Here is a 23407-nt window from a genome sequence, read left to right as displayed (position 1 = left end):
AGGCTAGGGGGTCAGGAACTCTCTACCCTGCCCCCTTTTAACGTTCTCCACCTTTCTTTTTCACTGTCACACACCAAACACACAAAATGGCGTCCGACACTTCCTGATTTTGACCGATTCCAATGTTGACTGACATGTAACCACCAATCAGAATTGCGCTCGCGCACGTTAGGGTGCGCGCACCGTGCGCGCACGGTGTGCGCTTATAGATATTTATGGACTTTTAAATGCAATTTTCTCAGGAACTACTGAACAGATTGACACCATATGTGCAAAAGGCACATGCCTGACCTGAGGACTACCTCTTTGCCAAATTTCAAGTAATTCTGTTCAGCCGTTCGGGCTGTACCTTCGACTAAAGGTCCTGTGGGAAAATGCATGAGGAAAACGCGTTTTGGGACCCCCCTTTTTTCTCAGCCCCCGCTTGAAGAATCACCCCGAGACTTTCAGGGTAGGAGCTGAGCGGAGCGCCCCATTAGTTTTGATAATTTTGCGAGGATTCGTCAACCGGCGCCAAAGTTATTCAAAATAGAATTTTCAGATTTCCTATGGAAACACGGTCCTAACTATAACTATCTGCTGGCGACCGCCAGTAGATTATATATATATATATATATATATATATATATTATCTACTGGCGGTCGCCAGTAGATAGTTATAGTTACAACCTAGTTTCCATAGGAAATCTCAAAATTGAGATTGAGTGCAGGCAACTATAACTCACGCGACCGCAATCCTCTGCTGATGACGTCAGATATTACATCACTGATGACATATGTGTCTTTATGAAAAATAAATATTTGTAATATATGTATAGCTAAAGATTAATGGAAAAAGACATGGGTAAATAAGTGTCTAAATACAGTGATGTAATATCTGACGTCATCAGCAGAGGATTGCGGTCGCGTGAGTTATAGTTGCCTGCACTAACTATAACGGGGGAATTTCATTGGTTTTTTACGAGTGAAATGTCCAGCTAACTATAACATGTGTGAAACCTATGGTTTTTTAAGTGAATTTGCAAGGTTTTTTAAATGCTAATTCGTAACTATAACGTGTGTGAAACCTATGGTTTTTTCAGTGAATATATATATATATATATATATGTATACAAAAAACCAGGTTGCCCAAGGAGAGGATATCGCGCATAAAGGGGTAGCACACACAACCACCGGCAGCAGGATTGTCAGCCAGCCCAGCAGACCTCACAGCGTGACTGCCAAATGCGTTTCGAGGACATACTCCTCTTGATCACTGGCTCATTCCAAATAGGTAGAGAGAAGCGAAATTAAGTGGAAACACCTTTATTGAATGTGCAGACCCGCCCCTGTGGGCGTTAGCAAAACAGGGCATGAAGGTCTTTGTAGTGCCGCCCATCGTCGCTGAGTCCAAAGTTCCATACAAAACCCGGTTGGGAATCGTTCTCTCTTTAGGAATGTTCACTAAAAATGTCTTACCCCAGTGGGCATGAGGACTAGAAGGGCCGTTTGCAACCCTGCCAATGTGAAACCGGCAGCTAGGCCCCCTTCATTCCAGGCAGCGCTTGTCAAATCCTAGCACCATGGAGCCGCAAGTCAGCAGCAGGACATCCTCGCGGCCAGGCTAGCCGCTCTATACAAAAAACCAGGTTGCCCAAGGAGAGGATATCACGCATAAAGGGGTAGCACACACAGCCACTGGCAGCAGGATTGTCAGCCAGCCCAGCAGACCTCACAGCGTGACTGCCAAACGCGTTTCGAGGACATACTCCTCTTGATCACTGGCTCATTCCAAATAGGTAGAGAGAAGCGAAATTAAGTGAAAACACCTTTATTGAATATGCAGACCCGCCCATGTGGGCGTTAGCAAAACAGGGCATGATGGTCTTTGTAGTGCCGCCCATCGTCGCTGAGTCCAAAGTTCCATACAAAACCCGGTTGGGAATCGTTCTCTCTTTAGGAATGTTCAATAAAAATGTCTTACCCCAGTGGGCATGAGGACTAGAAGGGCCGCTGCCTGGAATGAAGGGGCATGAGGACAAGCGCTGCCTGGAATGAAGGGGGCCTAGCTGCCGGTTTCACATTGGCAGGGTTGCAAACGGCCCTTCTAGTCCTCATGCCCACTGGGGTAAGACATTTTTAGTGAAAATTCCTAAAGAGAGAACGATTCCCAACCGGGTTTTGTATGGAATATTTGAACCTCTGAAGGTGTGCTAAATTAAACAGATTAAAATATGTTCCTGAGAACATTCATGTGCACAATGATAAGTATTGTTTCTTTTTCATTTTCTTATGCAGATAATATTGTATTCAGTAAATTCATGTTGTATCATGCACAAAGAAAACATTTCTTACGAATAATGGAGAAGGAGCAAGATGACAAAGTAAATCGAAACTATTTTTCATATAAGTGTATTCGTAACTCTTCATCAATGTTGAGTCCCCCCGGGGATTTGGTCTGGAGGTCAATAATCATTTTTGATTCTTTCTGTCTGAGTTTTAATACCCTGTTTCCGCCCCTCGGGGATCTTGGGATGTGTTCCATGGCAAAATAGCTGAGACATGAGTTGTCCGAGAAATGGTGTTCTTGGAAATGACGGGCTACCGGATACTGTTGGTCACAATTACTGATAGCCCTCATATGCTCCAATACACGTTTCTTTGCAGGGTGAACTGTGCTTCCTATATACCTGAGTTTGCACGGGCATTCAAGACAGTATATAACAAACGGGGTACCACAGGTAAGGAACTGTGAGATGACTTTGTTCCTGCCACCCCCATCCCTGTAATCCTTTTTCATGCTGCTGTTCCTGCAGGCTCTACAGTGTCCGCAGGGAAAGAAACCTTGGAGTCCCTGGTTCATCATGGTGTTGTATATAGTGACATCACTGTGTACTAACTTGTCTCTGAAATTGTAGCGTTTTCTGTAGGTGATGTGTGGTTTCTCTCTAATGATGGTACCAATATTGGGATCACTTTTGAGAATGTCCCAATTCTTGGCCAGTATGTTCTTTATGTCTTTGGCATTTCTGTTGTATGTGAGTATTACCCTGGTTGTCTCTTCCTGTTGTGTGGGTTCCCGTTGTTTCTCTCTCATGGATCTAAGAGTGTCAGTTCTTTCTATCATTTCTACCTTCTGTAGTGCTTTGTTCAGGACCCATGTTGGGTAACCCCTGATTTTGAACCTTTCAAGCATGATTTTCGTTTCTTCTTTGTACCCCATTGGTGTGCTGCAGTTGCGTTTGGCCCTGAGAAATTCCCCAAATGGAATACTCCATTTTAGAGGATCCGGGTGGCCGCTGAGGGCATGAAGTAATGTGTTGCCAGCTGTATCCTTGCGGAACAGCTTGGTTTGGATGGTGTTGTTATGTACTTCTACTTTGGTATCCAAGAATTCAACTGCATTTTTGCTTATGGTACTGGTTAAACTGATGTTAAATTCGTTGTTGTTGAGTCTTGCAATAAATTCAGTGACCTCAGTTTCTGTACCCCTCCACACCAAGAAAATATCATCGATGTAGCGGAGCCAGAGCCTGCTTTTCTGTCTCTCTGGGACAAAATGTGTGTCCACTAGAGTGTCCTCCTCCCATTTGCCAAGAAACAGATTGGCAAAGGATGGAGCGAAACATGTTCCCATCGCTGTACCAGTTGTTTGTTGGTACAGTGTGCCATCAAATAGAAAGATGTTGTGTGTGAGGCAAAACTGCATCATTTCCAAAACCATATCAGTATGGTCTTTGAATCTGATATGTCGTGTTCTTAAATAGTGTCTACACGCCTCTATGCCATGTTCATGTTTGATTATGGTATAGAGAGAGCTGACATCCATGGTGACCAACAAATATTCTTCTTCCCACTCTAAACCTTCGATTTTATCAAGGAAATCTTTGGTATCTCTAACATGAGAAGGCAGACCACTAACATACTCTCTGAGGAAAAAATCGACGTATTTAGAGATGTTCTCCTAAACACTACCTCTGGAAGAGACTATGGGCCTGCCTGGAGGATTTATGGGGTCTTTGTGTACTTTTGGTAATAAGTAAAGTACTGGAAGGATAGGGTAGTCCTGTTTAAGATAACAATATTCCTGCCATTCAAGAATCCCCAAATCCTTCCAATTATTTAGTTTTTCCCAGATCTCTTCCACGCTGTTGGAATAAATTTCCCTGTTGATGACTGTGTAGAATTGTTTGTCTTGTACTTGGCGTAATGCCTCAGTAATGTACTTATCTCTATCTAATATTACCACATTGCCCCCTTTGTCCGCGGGGCGAATGATAATACTGCTGTCCTGGGCTAAGGAAGTCAGGGCATCTCTCTAAATGGGTATTTTTAAACCATTACAAAATGGCGCCCATACTTTCCGTAGCATACTTTTGATCAGTCCCATCTCTATGTCATTGAATACGCATATGTAAAGAGAACGTGTTTGTATTGTAACCACACCGTGAACAAGCTTATTGCGAAACGCGTTGGTGAAGGCTATCACTTGCCTGGATTAAAAACTTGGTGAACAGCATTCCTGGGTGTCCTGGATTTCTTTTCGTGACTTTCGGAAAGTTGTGCTTGGAATATATATATATATATATATATATATATATATATATATATATATATATATATATATATACACATATATATGTACATATCTATGTACATGTACATATATATGTATATATATGTATGTGTGTATATATGTGTGTATATACAAACACATATATGTGTTATGCAGTGCCTTCAAAGTGTGGGTGAGGAGCTGGAATTGTGCTTTTTTGTGAATGGGGAAGAAGTGGAGCTGCTTCAGGTGTGGTGTGATGTGAGTGCGGCATGGGAGGTTGAGTGTGATTCTGGCTGCCGAGTTCTGAATTGTCTGCACCCTTTTAGTTCGTTTTCTGTTAATCCCAGCATAGAGGGTGTCCCCATAGTCCAGTTTGCTTGTGACCAGGGCATGCATGATGGGTTTCAGGGTGCTGACTGGGAGTCATTTAAAAATTGTCCTCAGCAACTTAGGGTATGGAAGCATGAGACGGTGACTGCATTGACTTGGGCTTTTATGTCAAATTTGTGGTTGATAATGATCTTGGGGTTCATGCTGGGGGTGGGTGTTGGTCCTAGCTCTGTTGACCACCAGGTGGAGTCCCACAGTGATATGCTCATCCAAAACATCACAATTTCAGTATTGTGCTAATTCACCAACATTTTGGAATGCTTAACCTAAAAGAAAAAAGAAGTACTTGAAAAGCAAGCAGCGGAAGCATAGAAGCCAGCCTATCAAAATAGATATTGAAAAGGGTATGCTTCATTGATGGTACTGTTGTTTTCCGCTTTAGGTGTCCGTATATAGGTTTTCATGAAACATCTCCTTATATAGGCACAATTCGCATTGCCCTTATGTAGGCAGAAGATCCCAGTCCTTATTTAGGCATTAGCCATGCTATCCAAATACAAGCATGGTCACCCTACATCCGTCCACCCCAACGTCACAACGAGTTCTTAGAAACCAGACCCTTAAGCTCTTGGGAGTTTCCCTAGCCCAGGATTCTTGATTTCTCCAAGAACTCATTTATTATGCATGAACCTCTATTCCTTAAGGGTTCACTCCTGACGTCTTCCTCTGCCCGACTTTACATCAATGCTAACATTCCAAGGCACCTACCAGGTATAAATATACCTTCCCTTGCCCAAGCAAGTAGGAGGAGACCTCGACTTTAGAGGAGCCCATGTCCCGGCCTGACGCACTGACAAGAGACTCTGTCATCCCTGCTCACAGAGAATCCAGCTTCCAGTGTTCTGACTCCCTTCGCGGGGTGTTAGAGTTCGATACCCGGAAAGAGATTCCCACCTCTCTCATTCTCAAGGTATGGAGCTGACTAGAACCAAGAGGGTCTCTTGGCATACTATACTAAACTATAGAATAACATCCTATAGAATACAGCACCTAATTCTTACATAGTATTACACTTAGGTTAGGTACACTGGGGTAGAACTAGTTAGAGAAGCATCTTCTGAGTACTCACATTTTTAGCCTATGTTATTTGTGTATATGAATATATGTGTCATAGCTAAAAGATAATGCTAGCGCAGTATTATTTCTTTCTACTGCTTACGCTGTACATAATATATCTTGCATACTGTCTTGTGATTATAACAGCTCATATCTCTTACACGAGAAACAAGACTGTTCAATAAATCCTTTTATTGAAACACCCGTTCTTTCTGTGTAAACTCTGAAGAAACTAAGCATGCACGATTAGCTGAGTGAAACTGTTATCTGTTGTTTCCACGTTTCTGAGAGTGTTCCGATTCTAAAGGGAAACAAAGTTGTCATGTTTATGCGGTTGCCAGAAACTACTCCCTTCTTGTTTACAAGGGGTTTCAAGTGGCCTCTGAGTTAGCTGGTACAAATTAATTGAGTTTAATATACTCGATAGGGGCATACTGACCTCAGTCCTATGCCAAATCTATAGGGTGTATTAGTGCAATGTGCAGAGCCTATTAGGGAAATAGGAACTACACTACAGTACAAACACAAAATCGGCAAGCTGTACCCTAAAAAAGAAGCAGGCAAATGAGTTACAGGAAGGCCGACCAATGGTAATCAGTGGGTGAGCTCCAAGCCTTTGTATGTTCTTGGTAAGCCCTAAAAATATCTCACAACTGAGCACATGCGCTCTCTAGCAGGAGAGACCTTATAGTAAGGGATGAAAAATAACCTGTAAGAGTGAAATAAAGGGGCTGTGAGTTTGTGGTTCTGGATGAAAGAGTCAAAGAGACGTTGGGTGGAATCAAGACTACGAAGCCTTGGTATTCGGCAGTCTTGAAATTTGGTATCATAAGCCCCAGGGCTCCTGAGTAGATCTTTGGACCAGGCACTTATGTATTTTGTTTTATACGCAAATTAAGTAGTGGTGAACAAACATATTGTGTACCCTGTTCGACAGTCAAACCTGCCTACAACACTTTTTGCAGTAAGCCATCGCCTTTTCTTAAAAACAGTCTAGTCAGTGTTGCCTCCCACTCCTAATTCCTACCTTCACCACATGAGTACATCAGCAGAGCCACTGGCGTTTCCCATACTTATCTGTGACCCCATATTCATCTGCACCGCCATAGGCCTTCAATACACACCCCGTCTTACGACTTTCAGTGGCTAACTTCAGTTTCCGGGCAATTACATCCAGTTATGGCTCTGACTTTGTGCCTCCAGCCCAGTTAAACAAACCGAACATAATGTCCCCGAACAGACGGTTTAGGAGAGCGAACAGCTGGGGCGCACTGAAACTGCAATATGTGAGCGCGCCTCATAAAGACTGTGTGTATGTAAGTGGGAAAACAAAACACACTGCCCTCTGCTGCCGCTGCTGGGCAGGAGGGATTCCTTGGGAATGTGTCTCTCATATCATCTGTGTGGGAAAACTTGTTATTTCGTTGACCACTGCTGCACAAACTCTACACATACGAAAACAAACCTGCAGCACAGAACACAAAGAATACTGAAATATATTGTATATGTTTAGCACACAACCCTTCTCATTAATCAAATTCAGAAGCTGCCTGGAGACCGTCTGTAACTGTGCAGTAGTAGACCACAAAGTTCACCAGCCAGAGCAGCCCTCGATGAACACAGGAGTCAGCAGTAATTTGTTATGCGTGGGATCCCAAATAGATGCTAAAATCTCGCATTTCTTCAAACATGGCACCTGCTCATTTTACTTACACTAATGACGGGTGCGGTCATGTCTGTATGACATGCGCCGGGACCCACTGTGCCCTTTGTCAACTGTATTCTATCATAATATTGTATACCAAGAAATATATAGCTGGAGGAAATATGTGGCATAGGAAACAAAGTCGAATATAAAAGCTTTGTCAAGGTAAAAATTCCATTTACATGTATCTATCCACTTTAAATGGATCCACTTTACATTCTAGTGCATTTTCCCATAGACACAGAATGGCTTAAACTTTTTTTTTGATTTCAGTAAGTTTTATTGAAGATTTTATTTAACAAGCAGAATATAGAAACAATACAAGACAAAAAGACAGAACTGTGGGGTACTTGACTTAGTGTACACCTGTTCAGCAGTGAGCAAGACATGGGGATTGTACATAAAAGAGGCTGAATACGGGACTATGTCATACATAATGAATGCAGAGTTAGAAGGTGAATATCTAAAACGAAGATGATAGTTACAATGTTGTGAGTGGAGAATTTGTCAGGCAACAACCAGTTGAAATATGTTACACATCAGTACTTGTAAGAAGGGAAAATAATAACCAGGAGAGCAAGAATAGAATACAAAACTACAGTGTCTAAAAGATTAGCACCGAACGAGGGAGATGCAACTGACGAAGTACGAAAAGAACCACCAAGTGGGGAAATGGAAATAGGGGAGTAGGCTCTTATGATGCAGTGCAGTTTAGGTATTTTAGTGCAACAATGGGGTATACATGAATTTATTCAAGGACTGCAATAATTTCTATGACATTGTGGGATTGCTCTGGAGTGTAGCCTTTACGTTGTGTGCTTTTAAGATAGGTAACCCATGCCCAGCAGATATGGAATATAATACACGGTTTAAGGCTTTCCATTCAATGAAAATAGCTTTGATCGCAATTGTGAGCAGTAAATCAAGAAGAGCCAAATCAGCTTCCGATATGTCATTGGTGGTAGGAGAGCAAGTGGGCCAAGCACAATCCTCGGAAAATCAAGTACAATTGGAATATTGAAGATGAAGGTGTTGCTGAGTTTGCACCTGCATTGTGTTCTAGTAGGATGTGATTTATTTACAAGAGAAAAGCATGTGTTCAATGGTGCCTTTCTACTCTTTCCAAGTCCATCGCCAGTCTTTATCTAGTAGGTGTAGTTTGAACAGTTTCTCCAAAGTCCAGTAGAGTGAAGTTGGGCTTGAGTGAGTGAAGGAATCAGTTTGTTCTGAAGTGTACAGGCACAAATCGTGGACCAGGTAGTAGTCATGGGTGGAATTCTGTCTCTGTTCTGAAAGTATTTAGTCCATTCACTTTGAATTGGGTTAGATGCAGAATTTAAGTCAGAGCCTAGTCATTTATATATCCTTGAAGCTGTGTGGCTTAAATGCAGCCAATGTGGTAGGGTCATTAGCAGCGCAGGTTCCGACAGAGGGCCAAGTTTGGAGGTCTTCACTGTAATGTCCACCAAGTTATAGAATTCAAATGTTCGGGAGGGAACTTTTGTCTTGAAGGTTAGCAAAAGTCAGAGGTTCTGAACTATCATAGCATTCACTAATATAGCCTTATAGCCCGCCGTAGCGGGCTATACCAGCTATTAAAGGCCCGCTGCAGCGTTAAAGGCCCGAGCCGAAGGCGAGGGACTTTAACAAAGCAGCGGGACTTTAATAGCTGGTATAGCCCTGCTACGAAGGGCTATAAGGCTATTAGAACATTCTGCCAATAGAGGGCAGAATGTTCTAACAAATAAAACAAAGACTTCAGGGAGCACGAGGGAATTAAAATCCCCTCAGGCTCCCTGAAGCCTTTGTTCACAGCCAAAGCTGTGAACAAAGAAACATTGGAATGTTGGAGCTCCGGGCTTTTACCAGCCATTATAAGCTGGGGTGGGGGGCCAGACGGGGCAAAAATAGGAAGTTTCAGGTGTCTGACATAGTTTGGAATGCCATAACGACAAGCAGGTAGATTCGTTGATGGATGAAGACATAAGTGTATCAACTAATTGTAGCAACGTAGTAGTGTCTAGAAGAAAATGGCTTAAACATTGTGATACATCAGGCCCTATGTTTGTTTTACCTTTAAACCAAAATACAAAAATCACACACTTCCCTATAAGAAAGGCAAAGTGGTGGCACTCTGAGCTTAGACAGGAGGAGAGGTGGCCAAATGGCTAGGCCTGTCGACTATGGACCTAGGAACCAGGTTCGAATCCTGGCCTTGATAATAAAAAAAAAAAGACCAAATGGTGTTCCATTACTTTCTTTGCTTTAGTGGGTGTTACACCTGTTCCAGAAAAGTGTGCCAATACAGCCAAAACTTTCACTGTGGAAAGCCCCATTGAAGCAACGGTAGTGGCACAGAAAGGCTCCATTACGTGTTTTAGGAGTACTCTTCCTGCCAGCTCCATCATGTTATGCCAAACTGGGTTAGGAAAAGAGGACTTGCTTTGCTGCAGCTCACCAATTAAATCTCGATTGTGCCCAGTTGATTTCACGAAGGTTTCTTCATTCGGACACCCGCAGTAAACTGACGAATAGCAACTGACAAGTTCTATCTCGTGTTCCTCATCTGTAGAACCACTACTTAAGCCCAAACGTCATTTTATACCTCAACTGTTTTAAAAACTCACAAAGAAAATGAAATGGTTCTTGTGACTGATTATAACTCATGGTGGAACTCTACAATAAATCTATTTGTGAACTACTGGACCATTCGGGGGTTTGCCTAGCAGACAGAAGCTAAAGCTGTAGAGGGGGTCATTTGGAAACTGAAACACCCAACAATGTATTTCAGTTTGGTATATTAGCTTCACCATGAGTGCAGGGTCCATAGAACGCAGTAACAGTGTTGCCGTCAATACAAGAAACTTAAACCCATCAAAAAATCTCTCATTAAGATGGTCACTTTAGAGCTCAAGACCCTACAAAGAGCAAACTAGACACTTATATTTATCCTTATTATTTATTTAGTAGTTGAAGCTGATTATTTAAGAAAATTTAAACAAATTTAGTCTGTCAATAGCAAATGATTATGCTCAATTACAAAAAACGTAAACATTTGTCTAAAAGTCACAGGTCAGCACGATAAAACAATTTGTTAGAATTCATAACAGTTTTCAAACAATCACTAGTAGAATAAAATCATGTCCATTAAGTTTTTTTTTTTACATAATTCTCAAAAATATTTACAGTAATATATGTTAATGAGTTTCAGAAGCACCAGTTGAACAATGCTTGTTTCTGTGTATAAAGTAACATGTGATAGTTCGCTCATGTGTTCCCGTGAAGCCTATGTGAGCTCTCCTGAAGCCTGACCTAATTTTTAACTTCAATTTAGTTGCAAGATATTCAAACTAGTGAGTCCTGACTTGGACGGCCGATTACTGATTATAGGAAAACTTTGGCAATATCTACATCCTGGCTCAAATTGAAGAAGTAAAGTTTGACCGAGTTTAAATGAATGCCTCATTAATCCTGTGTGCGCGGGTTGACTAATCTCTTTAATCATTTGCTACAAAATGGCTTAAAAACATTTAATAGGTGATGTTGTTTCCTTATTGGGAGGAATTTTTAAGCAATAACTTTGAGTTAATGTTCTCTGCAGATATAAAAAAAACATATCAAGGTTGGCAATCAAGAAAAAGAAAAAACGTCCATGCAGATATTAGATCATCTGTTAAAACTTCTATTGGTGCAGCACCTATGAAGCTTTATAATCTCCTTAGCCCTTATTATGTGTGGTCTGGAATTTATAGTTTATTTTCCTGGTCCGGCTTTACCATTACCGAGGAACCCTCTAATTCCATAGCCAGGGAAATAAAGGTAAGTTTACATTTTTGGGGAATAGCGTGCGGAAATAGAACTTAACTGTGGTGATTTCCACTGTTTTTTTTCCAATATTCCTCCTGGAGTCTTTGAGTGCTTGGAGTAGGTGAAATATCCACGTGGAACACCACTTAATAATGGTGTTTCCTATGAACTCCTAATTTCGATGGCCTAGGAGCCCATGTTACCGAGGCCACTGGAACTTATGGACCCTTTGTATCGAAAGCCTGAGTGCCACCGCTTCCAACTTATCAATATGTCCGCTTCCATACACTTACCAAGCTGAGGCACCTTCTGTAATAATGGGAAGCACCTTGCAATTGTACCCTCTTATAAGCAGTTCACAAGAAAAGCTGACATTTAATATTAAATTGATGTAAGGTCTGACTGTTTTTCAGAATATTGCTTTTCTTCTGGCTATAATCTTTTTTTCCAGTTTGGTTTTTCATGTTCCAGGGTGCCAGGTTACTTGTAGCTTAATATTATTTACAGTTTTCCGCCATTGGCATGCCAAAATGCTTCTGATCAACTTTATCCAAGCATTTTTGTTTCAATGCACCTTCAAAGAATTCCGATGGGCATGTGCTACAAGAAAGCTATTGTAAGTCACTAATGATTTAACTGAAAGCAAACCCACATGTTGAATCCGCATTAATGCAAACGATGCCAAAACTGTATTGAAATTGTTTATATTGCAGAACGACACTTCCAAACCGAGTCTTCATAAAACTGACTCATTTCAGGTACCTATTTCTTAAAAACATTACATTGAAAACCTTTCAAGAATATTTTCTTTTTAAAAATTAGCCAGATTCAAGCAATGCAAAGAATATCTGTGAGGAAACTAAAACAACACTACTGACATGCCAAAATTCTAAATGCGGAGATGCAGATGTTTTTCTGATCAGAACCACAACTTAGAAAATCAACCTTTGAACTTAGTAAATTCAATACAGACAAAACCTGCACTAATACCCGTGCGCCTTTCACCTGTGAAATCATCGATATGTCTTACGTATATGCCAAACAATCGCCTGCGCCTCCGTGATGGCTGCTTTGAAAGAAACACACCCAAACCATTGTGAATTGTCCATCCAATGTCATCCATATGTGTTCAGGATCCTTACAATTGCCAAGCAGCTTAGACGCACAAATACACATTGATCTAAAACTTCTGAAGTCTGTCTTAATCATGGCTAGCATCTAAACATTATTATTATACAGATCTTTTTTTGCATTGTTACCGAGCCAGGGTTTCCCAGCGCTTTGAGGGCAAGTAGATCAGCCTAGGAGGAGCTACAAGAGTCACGTTTTCAGTTCCTTGCGAAAGATGGAAAGGGAAGCACAGCATCTTAGGGACTGTCAGAGGGCGTTCCATAGCCTAGGACTGTGAAAGGAAAAGGGGCGTCCGCCCATGCGGGTTTATTTGACTCTCGGAACTGTGAACTGAGATACACTGCTTGAGCGCATGGTACGAGCCGGGTAGCATGGAGTCATTTTTTTGCAAGTACTGTGGTCCTGAAGAAGAGCGGATCTTGTGCATGAAGCAAAGTGCTGAGAATTCTATGCGCTTGTTCACTGGAGACCAGTGGAGATGGCGGAGAAGCCCAGATGCTGAGAAGTCTTTTTTTAGAAGGTGGAACAGAAGACTGGCAGTGGAATTCTGGACTACCTGCAGACATCTTAAGGTAGACTTGTCTGCCCCAAAAACATCTGGCTATAAAATGTGTCAACCGTAGTAACCCAATAAAAATACCCATCATCTATGCAGCCTAATATACTTTGCAACTGCGTGCTGGGCATGGATACAAGCAAGAAAAGGGGTGTGTCACTGGTCAAAAGAAGATATAGTGCAAAATAAATTTGAGACAAAATGACCACGATGGAACAACAATTTTTAGAGGATGGTGCAATCTGAGACCATTTTCCATTAAATTGGCCACTGTTAAAAGCATTTGCCTCCTTTTGGTAAAAAGAAAAAAAAATACAAAGCAAATACAAAGGGTCGAGAGATGATTTTAATGCTAGCATTATATGCTCATCGGGAAGGAGGCATCTTTAGCACCATATACAGATTATACTAAAGAAGACTAGGAGAACATTAGTTTGCAGAATTAAATAAACATTCGAATGAAGGTGAGAAATTAAATTTAGCTGAAAGTTTGGGATGAAAGCCAAATAGAGAACATAAATAGTTATGGCTTATAATAAACAGAGGATTTCAAGAATATGATTCTGACATCGAGTTGCTGAAGAATTAATTCAATATATGGCCCCTCTCCGACACGAACATTATCCAGTGTGTGTGTGTGTGAATGAGATTAGATGTCTGGAGTGGTATAGATGGTCTTATAGCATTATTTTTAAGGATAGCGGTTTCATGTATGTAAGATATACTTGAAAGATAGTTATGAAATATTCTCTTAACTTTTTTTGTATAAAAAGTGTGTGGAATATTTTTGTATTTGATTCAAGAAAATAAACTCTGAAGGCTGCAGAGGATGTTTCTGGATGGATTAATTTGGCGGGAGCTAGGGGATACTGTCTTCATAAAATGGAATTTGATGTACTCTTTGTATCAAATTAAATTAAAGGAAAGGCATCTCAGTTTAGTTTGGGAGATACTGCATTAGGCTGGCTACTCTCTTAAAGGAGATGCGTGCAATATATTCTACATTTAGTCCAGATAGATGAAGCCTGGATCACTGTCCCCATAATCCTATCATTCTGGCCTCTTGTGAGCTCTGCGTTGCAGACATTGACTAGTCTCAGTCTATGTAACCAAAACCACAGAATCAAACAGTATAGCAATAACTACATCAAATGTAAGATGCATGTATACTGTATGTTTACTGTTTACCTTGTTCTGGCACCAAGAAGCAACTGAGTTTTCCAATGCGCATGATACAAGAAAAATTAACATAAAATAGCCCTGAACCAATTATAATGCTACTTACCGGATCATCTAATTGAGTTAGACTGAGAAACATGAAGTAGGATTCAGTTGGACATGCGACCCTAAGAACCTCAGGATTTCCATAGAAAACCTCAATTTAACGTGTGGTCACTGTTGTCTACTTGAGCCAAACACTGGAGTTCATCTTTTGATGCAGGGGGTGCACCTTGCAGATGATGTATGCTGAGGACACTCAGCTGGTGATGAAGGAGAAAGAGTGAGGACATATTTGCTTTCATCGTCAACAACCTAATACACATTCAGCTCTGGAAGAATGTAAATCACCGCCTGCTCATGCTAAATGTTTAAAAAACAGCAAGCTGTCTGTTTGACAACCCATCAACTAACACACATCTTTTGCCTTTACAGTTGCCTCTGCCTTGTAAACCCTTTTAATAGCTTTTCACCAAAGAAAAGCATGTAGTTAATATGTTTGGCAAACAGCTTCCCTGCAGACCTAAAAATAAAACAAGTTAATAACCAAATTAAAATGGCCAGAAACATCATACAGTTCTATTCCACAGCAAACAATATCATTAATGTTGATGTGTTTTTCAGGTGAATGATTGACCATTGCAACCAAATATATATTCAGGTATTCATGTGAAGCTGTTGATCAAGTGAGTGCACTGCGGAAGAGACTGTTAAGTTACATTCTCAAATATGCTCTTTTCAAATGACCAAGAATTTCTTTTTCCACCTCCTACTCTTGATCCTCAACCGACTTCCCTCCTGACGCCCTTAGTTTCCACTCCGATGCCAGTAGAGGTGAAGTCCACTTTGCTCATCTCCGGGGATGGACTCTCATCACAGCCACTGCTGCTAGGTACCAGGTTGTAGACACTCATAAGATTTGATATTGTATCCCGCCCCACACAGCCAAGGTGCTGATCAGCACGCTAGGACTACTGTAACAGCCTACTAGTCTGCATTCCACATTGTTGTTTGTTCCCACTGTGCAGACATTTTACCATCAGAATATATTCAGTCTCCCAAGACATTCCTCTATTTCTCCCTTTCTTCCTCTGGTTTAAAAAAGCTAATAATGACACCTCTCCAGTCCACCTCTCATATCTTCACAAGCTATGCCCCACATGCTCCTTTGGTATGCAAATCTGCACGTCATTCAGACCACTCCAAGTGGCTGCCATGTACCAGTCCTTCCATTTTCTAGGACCTTTACTTTGGCTCTCATTTCCATTCCCCATCAACCTACCCCTCTTTGCGGGAGTTCAAAATAACTTTGCGAAACTATCTTCTGTTGCTTGTGAACCAACCATGGTTAACATTCGATTTCAGTTCTTCAACTACACAGTGTAAATATGTAAATACTAACCCGAAGCCTTAGTCTAACCTATGTTTTTATTTTGATATGTCACATGTTTATTTGTTAATGAAATTAAAGCGGCAAAACAGTGCGTGGTCCCGTTCTAACTAACTCCATTCATGTTAGCCTAAGTAAATTACTAAATCTGTTGAGTGCCTTATGACCACACAAGAGTGTTCTTTTTTACATAATTTCTGATTCAAATGTTGTTTACCTCTACACATGAGTATGTAAAAAAATTAAAACCTGTGTTGGGATGGAACTTCTTCTAGGATCTACTCAGTACTCGAATATGTAGCTAACCTTCTATATTTAGGTTGGAGGTCTTAGAAGTGTAAACATGAACATAAGCTCATTTTATGTGTGGCATCATTAGATATTGTAACAAAAATATATTGGGAAGCAGATGATTTTCTTCATGTGTGTATTCAGGGCAATGTACTAATCTCAGTGAGTTCAAAGTCGAATTTTATCCTTCTGAGGTCAAGAGTAAAATTATGTTTCGTGTTGACTAACCCCTGCTATTGAAAGCTCTATAAAGGGGCAAAGCTGTTCCAGTAAGTACCGTATTAAAAAGTTACTATTTTATAGTTAGACTTATTATGTTTAATAAAACTTGCTATTGGTGTCTTCATTTTTGGTTTTTGTAATGTGTAGCTCACTGGGTTAATGTTATCTCAGAGCACTATGGTGAGTGGTGGGAATGAGTAGCAAGATATAAGTCACGTGAACCAATCCAATGCTCTGTATGTCCAAAGATAAACACGGAAAATAGTCCCACATTCTGCTGCATAAGGAATCCGTCAATAATGATCTTAGATCATCATCAGTGGTAGAAATGCAGCTAGATGGGAAGGACTTGGAATTAGTCCTTAGGAGCAAACCCCATCTTTGGCATCTGACTGAATAAGTCAAGAATCTGGATATGATCAAGAAGTGGAGTTGAGCGTTTGGTCCTGATTTGACTGGTTATATGTTGAGCTGATAGATGGGTTTTCAGATGCTTTCGATTACCTTGGAAGTTCTCGTCAAATATTAAGGACAGGGATGAGAACTTTCAGAGAGTTGAGTCTTGTAAATGGTAGATTTTTCCATCAAGATGTTTGAATATATACTGACGAACCAATAGTAACTGCTCATGATGAAACCTTATGGGTCAATTTTTTTGATTTTTTAAATAACTGAGCGTAAGCCAGAATCCTCTCTGAAGTTTAATACCGCCTGTTGGAAATGTTATTGTTTACAATTTTATAGATATACGTTGAATATGTGTTTGTATTAGTAATATAATTTTTAAAACATGTATGACTTTTTCAGAGGTGCAAAGCTGCAGTACACATAATAGATTTTATTTTGCTACTCGCTGCAAAAAATGTGTTTCTATAACCATGATACCCTTCCATTGTAGAGCCACCCGTCCCCATTGCGCCACCACAGCTTTCATCAGTCGGAGCAACGTATTTATGGATACAACTAAATGCAAACTCCATCAATGGGGATGGACCTATAATCGAGAGGGAGGTTGAGTACCGCACTGCAACAGGGAGCTGGTATGACATACAGCCAGTGGACTCTACAAGTTACAAGATTGGACATCTAGATCCAGACACTGAGTATGAAATCAGTGTGCTGCTGACACGGCCGGGAGAAGGAGGAACGGGATCTCCTGGTCCAGCCCTTAAAACGAGGACTAAATGTGCTGGTGAGTACGTTTGTTCTTAGGAAGCTGTCGATGTCTTCTAAAGTTGTAGCTCAGGCACAGAACAGTGTCGTTGTTTGCCCTGAATGGAAACTGTGATCAAATACATAGCACAGGTCAAATATGATTGTTAGTGTTTTGTATCTCATGGTTGTTCTTACGCAACACGATTTTGTACGGAGGGCTGCTGATGACCTTGTCCATGGTATGCCTAGCAAGACCAAATTCATATTTTAATTTCAGGAAATCTAAATAAGATACATTTGCATACAGTTAATGTAAATAGCACTTGTTTGTAAAATAAGAGATTAACTTGAAAATATGGTATGAATTCGGCTCTCCAATGCCTGTGTTGGATTCATTAAGCCATTGTCTGTATAACCAAATTGAAATCTTCCTATATCTATGAATGGAGGCAGTGTGTTTAACTAAAGATCCGGAGTAGGGCTTTTGCTTTTGTGTTTTTTGTGCAGTGTTTAAGTGGTGAGAGTGGTTGCAGGTGGAGCTCAATTTTTGGGACCTATTTTGGTGGCTTATTTTTCAGGGTGGGCAGAGTTGGCGGAGTGCCACTATGCGGAGTTCCACGGAATTGAAAAAAAACTCAGTGGAACTCTGCTCCGCTCCACCCTAATTTAAAAAAATGGGAAATAATCTCTTACCTGCTCTGTCGTCTCCGGGCTGCCCTCCTCCTCGCCGTGGTCTCCTCCTCGCCGGTTGCAAACCCCTACTTTGTACATCTTGGAAGGACTGTGCAGGAGGTGAGGCCACGGCGAGGAGGAGGCCAGCCCAGAGACGCCAGAGCAGGTAAGTGATTATTTCCTGTTCTGTTGGGCATGGGCGAAGGGGCTAACTCCGCTACACTACGGAGTCGGAGTTTTTGCCTGAACTCCACGTTCCCAATGGAGATTGCAGTTGGCAAAACTCTGCAAACTCCGCTGGCAGAGCGGAGTTCACTACACAGGCTTACTCATTTTTCACCTACTTTAAGCAAGGGTAAGCGAAAGAAAGGAGGATTAATAGAAAGGTGAGAAACCAGGGACAAAGGGAAAGAACAGGAATGGAAAAGAACCTGCAAGAGCGAGATATTGAAAAAAGAAGCGGAGGGTCATGAAAGAAAGAGACATAAGGTGGAACTATGCTGCCTTTATATTCGGCAACTCCTTCCCTCGACATGCCAGTGGTGGCCTCCTAAGAAAAACTTTGGGACCCAGCAATTTATTTATCACAAATCCAGCATGGGGTTTGTGTTGCGGGTTGATCTAGCTGTTTATGACACAGTCGTTTTCATCAAATCCTTGGTATGGTGGATGGCTCTGGACGCTGATGTTGGGCAGATGGAGAAAGTGTTTTAGCAGTGTGTCGAACAAAGGGTGTTGGACCTTCCCAACACGATAGTGAGCAGCGGGCAGGCATTACTCCCAGTCATGGTGCAGGCAGGTTAGACCTAGGTGTGCCTGCTGCGCTGATTCATTTGCATGCAGCTTCTTTTATATCCACCTGTGCATGTGAATGTAGTGTTGGTCAACAGCGCACACTAAGTGTAGGGAAGGTCCATTTTGCACTTACAAGGGTAGTAGCAATTGATGACCTATTGGAGTGTCACAGGCACTTTCAAACACAATTCGTGGCATTGATGATGTTACTTGACAAGGGTAGCCGAGCAAGTGCCACAGATAGTGCCAGATCCTAAGTTAGCACTCGGGTCAGGCAAAGAGCCCTAGCCTACCGGGGTCTGAATTTCAACTTCAATTGTAAGAAAAATTGCGAACAGTAAAACACTTTTATATTTCTGCTGTCTTAGAGGAAGATGATGCAGATATGCTGGACTGTCACAGCACTTAGTGTCCTTACTTTTGTGGCATGCTGATTTACAGTGTATAACTTTTGAAATTGGACCATAAAAATTAGTTTGCACATTTAAGATTTCCTGTTCTTTTTATTTTAGCGTTGTTTGCTGTTACCTCCTTTAGTGCCTTCTTGCAGATTACCATGTCTCTGAATAATGTTGGTCATCATACACCTAAATAGCCACAGAGTGGGCGGGAGATTGTGACATTGGCTCTGCAGGTGGGCTGCCAGCTTTCTCCTTTGGCGCCGATCCTCTGTAACTGGTACTTAAGGGGACCTGGTATTCCTATTTTAGTCTTCTCCTCTTAAAGTTTCTCAAACGTGCACTTTGTTCTTGCTTCAGGATTGGTATATTCGACTGCTCTCCCTATAAAAATATTGTAAGAGGTTATACGTAGAATGATGTACCCCAACTATATTTTTACATGCTGGTATAATTAGGGCATACAAATCACTGGTCTGTATGTCAAGTGCATTAAATAGACAGACACAGAGATGATATTTTGGTAAATATTGAGAGCGCTTGTTGAGGGTGCCTTATTCCGTGCAAATTCACAATGGGAATGAAGGTTCTCAGTTCGAAGCAGACAGCGGGTGCCCAGTATTGACAAAATCATTCATTTGTGTGTCGGGGAATGCATGTACTGTGTAATAGAGTTTCTTTCCTCAGTGAATAAATACGTTCTCTCACTTTAGGTAGTTTTGCTCTTGAAGGTCAATGTCTAGTTGTAGGCATCAACTTATATCACAAATCATGATCAATGGTTTATAATCAGTGGCTTGCGTCATCGAAGCTTAAGGGTCATGTAGAGATTATTTTCGAGAGATTATAATGCTATTATATTTGTGCTCGTGTTATGTGAGGAGCTTGTGGCAGTTACCGAATCGTGTCTGGGCTGACGACTCAATGTCATTGGTAGCCCAGAAACCTTAGAGATTGTTTTTTTGCCTATGGGCTATCAAAAGACTCAACAAGCCTCGGATTAGCGCTTCTAGAGATGGAGCATGCCTGCCATCCTTTGGTTCAACTCCAAACGAATTGCTGTTTTTCATAACATTTAGAGTTGAAAGTGAACTTTGTGGATTATCTCAGTCTCAGCCCCTGCAATAATGTAACCCCTGGATCAATCTTCTTGCTAAATCCAGTTTTTTATTTGCATTTTTTAAAACCTTTTTTAATCCAGTTTCACCTTTTCAACAACAATCAACATTGCAGCGCTTACAACAATAGACACAGTACATAGCGGGCAACATAAGGGACATTCCATTGTTTTAACAAAAGATTCACAGGAAGCCAGCGACCAGTAACCATACAGCGAAGCAGCTACGGTCACAGCCAAATGCAAAAGGGCCAAGAGCACTCTTTTTTTTTTTTTTTAAACTTTATTTTTCATTTTTAAGACAAACAATCAGATTTCTCCCCCCTCCCCCCGACATCAGAGATAAGCAGTTCATACAGCCAAGAGCACTCTTAACGTTTTGTGGGGTACTCTCCTCACTTCAGAGTATAGCTTTGGGCCCATAAATCTTTCAACCAGGTCACCCTGAAGCTTTGTATTCCTCCCTTCTATGTTTCATATGGAGTTCCCCTGCCATTAATCTAAGCTTCTTAATATGAATAGATGTGTCCTACCTCTGAGAGTGCTCTATGGGCAGCAAATTGTTAATATTTAAGAACCCCTTCAGTGACTTACCATTTGAATGTGCTATTTTGCACTATTTCTGTTTGCTATATATTATCCTGAGTTAATCTTTACAATTCAGATATGGATCATTGGCCATGTCTTGTCAGAGGAAAGCCCTTACCTCAGCATTTGGGACTGTGAGCTTTCTTCAAAGAACCATGCTTTGCAGCCGCTTCACAGTTATCAGCTCCGCTCGCATATGCACATCTGTTAAGTTTTTGCTTCATTTGTAAGAGAAATTGGTATCAAAATGGATAGCTATGCATTATCACACGTGTGGTGTAATGAACCATTGTTTTGATAGTAATGACAGTGATGGCATAGGCCAATAGTGTTTTTTCTGTAGTTCATGTGTCATCAACACATGGTACGGAATTGTGAGATTTACAAGTAAAAACAATATTAATTTGTGAACATTTTGGGATTCCAGTGGAGGGTGGAGTGTTCCCATTCAATTCGTTCTTAGGCAGGTTGACATTGTGTTTTTGTTAGTGACAAGGGTAACTATAACATTTTGGAATCCAACCAGCACCCCTCCTGTTTGGTGGTCAAAGCTGTGAAACATTCATGCCGTGGAGAGAGTCACCGCTAAGGTGAAAGTTAAAATAGTAAATATAAAGAAACCTGGACACTTTTTAAAATGTGTACAGAGATGCCTGTCCTATAACGTGGTACCCCCTCGGCCGCCAGAAGTACTTTACAGATCTGGTCTGTTATGTGAACTGGGAAAGGTCTTTAGTGATGTATTTCTACAAGAAAACTGTGATATTTGCTTTGTAAGTCCATGTAAAGCCAATGTCTAGGCTTTGTTTGACGACCTAGGATTGTGCCTGCTTGGTGCCCCTGAATGTCGCTGCCGCCCATTGATAATGTGATATTGTAGGGATGCATGTAGTCATTCCCATTTGTTGGTTTGTCGGAACCAATAAAACATAAATAAGGCTGTTTAGATAAGTATTTTGGATTCACAACCTTTTACCATTCCGAGCTTTCTTTGTACCGCTAAGGAATTACTTTGAAGGGGACTGAGAGTTTCATACCACATCACATGAGAACAGATTCAGACACCGCCCTCAACACCCCTGTGTGGTTGGTTCTGCTTGTGGTTCACTTTCAGAGAGAAAAAAAGCTGCGCCCTGCAAATTTTGCAATTTAGGACCTAATGTGGAGTTTGGCTACCACACGCTTTGCTTCCGCCAATGCAGGGGACATTTTCCCCAAGCCAAGATGGAGACAGAAAATTCGCCATATGCAGAGCATTGTCTCTGGGAGATGTGAGGGGTCTCCTTTGAAGTGGCAATATCCACAATTTCTGGTGATTGACTCAGTGGCCATCACAACTGGTGGAGATTCTGCCACTAACAGTGTTCACTGGGAGTGTACCACCAGCTGCTAGACTTGATCTCACTCAGTCCTCGACCTCCACAACTCTTCTGCTCAAATATGTCACTGCTCTGTAGCTTTATAAAATATATGTGATGTGATCTGCTGAGAAAGTCAACTAACATTTTAGGGGAAGCGAAGATGAGGAAAAATGACACAGCTTAGGGACTATAAGCAACAGTCGGGGACTGAACCTGAGAATCTGGAGAATGAGAACAGGGGTAGATGCCTTTTTGGAATCCGGAACACACACCCACAAACACCCACATAAAATCTGATTGAGGGTTCTATGGCTGCGTTGCTGCTTGTCTTGCAGGATAATGTCCTGCGTTTTTACGGCACGCCTTCGCTTATTTTCACTGCCCCTCTATTTGCTGCTGTGGCATATTGCTTGCAGGTGCATCGAGACCAGCTGCCTCCCTTTTGGAAAGAAACCTCAAATTTTCTGAATGATCTGCTGTTACCAATACCCCAAGCTAGCGTCTCCTCGAGGCAGATAATTTGCTAAGCTACACTGTCCACACCCTTCATGTCTTGCTGATGCCATCTTGTATTGAGACTTTTGCAATCAGTAGCAATTTAAACCGCAGGCAGCTAAAAGCAGTCTGCCTACTCCCCAGGAAGCACCGATACACCCACCACCCCCCTACACTAATCACTGAGGCACCCCCGATACTTGCATAAGAACTACGGACTGCTTATTCCCTCAGAGCCAAATATGGACTCCTCCGCCTTTTAGAAACTTTATAAACTTTCTTTCGAAACAATAGTCATACGAAGGTTTACAGTTCTCTCTTTTTATATTGCATTTATTTACCACTTTTGTAAATTGCAGATCTGTACCCTTTTGGCCTCTTAACAACACCTCAACTTTTTTGTGAAGTAGTTCTTGTAGGCCCCCATCTTGGGCAGGAGTCCGTGACCTGCTCCAGTGCTTCAATGTGTAAATTAAGTCTCTATATTTACATCTGTCCTTAACAGCATGTCTTTATTTTCGTC

The 23407-nt window shown here is 41.4% G+C and overlaps 1 protein-coding gene across 12 annotated transcripts in view; it reads left to right on the top strand.

Annotated features, from left to right (window-relative positions):
• The window catches only part of PTPRM (protein tyrosine phosphatase receptor type M), a 1478792-nt gene that overhangs the window by 575489 nt on the left and 879896 nt on the right, over nt 1–23407 (top strand). For all 12 annotated transcript variants that reach the window (XM_085607017.1, XM_085607015.1, XM_085607014.1 and 9 more), the window contains exon 7: nt 17202–17495. In XM_085607017.1, the coding sequence (XP_085463143.1) occupies nt 17202–17495 (294 nt within the window). The remainder of the gene's footprint in view (nt 1–17201; nt 17496–23407) is intronic.

This window comes from Triturus cristatus, chromosome 5_2 (assembly GCF_964204655.1).
Source record: "Triturus cristatus chromosome 5_2, aTriCri1.1, whole genome shotgun sequence".
Taxonomy (NCBI): domain Eukaryota; kingdom Metazoa; phylum Chordata; class Amphibia; order Caudata; family Salamandridae; genus Triturus; species Triturus cristatus.
This window is presented reverse-complemented; position numbering and strand designations above follow the sequence as displayed.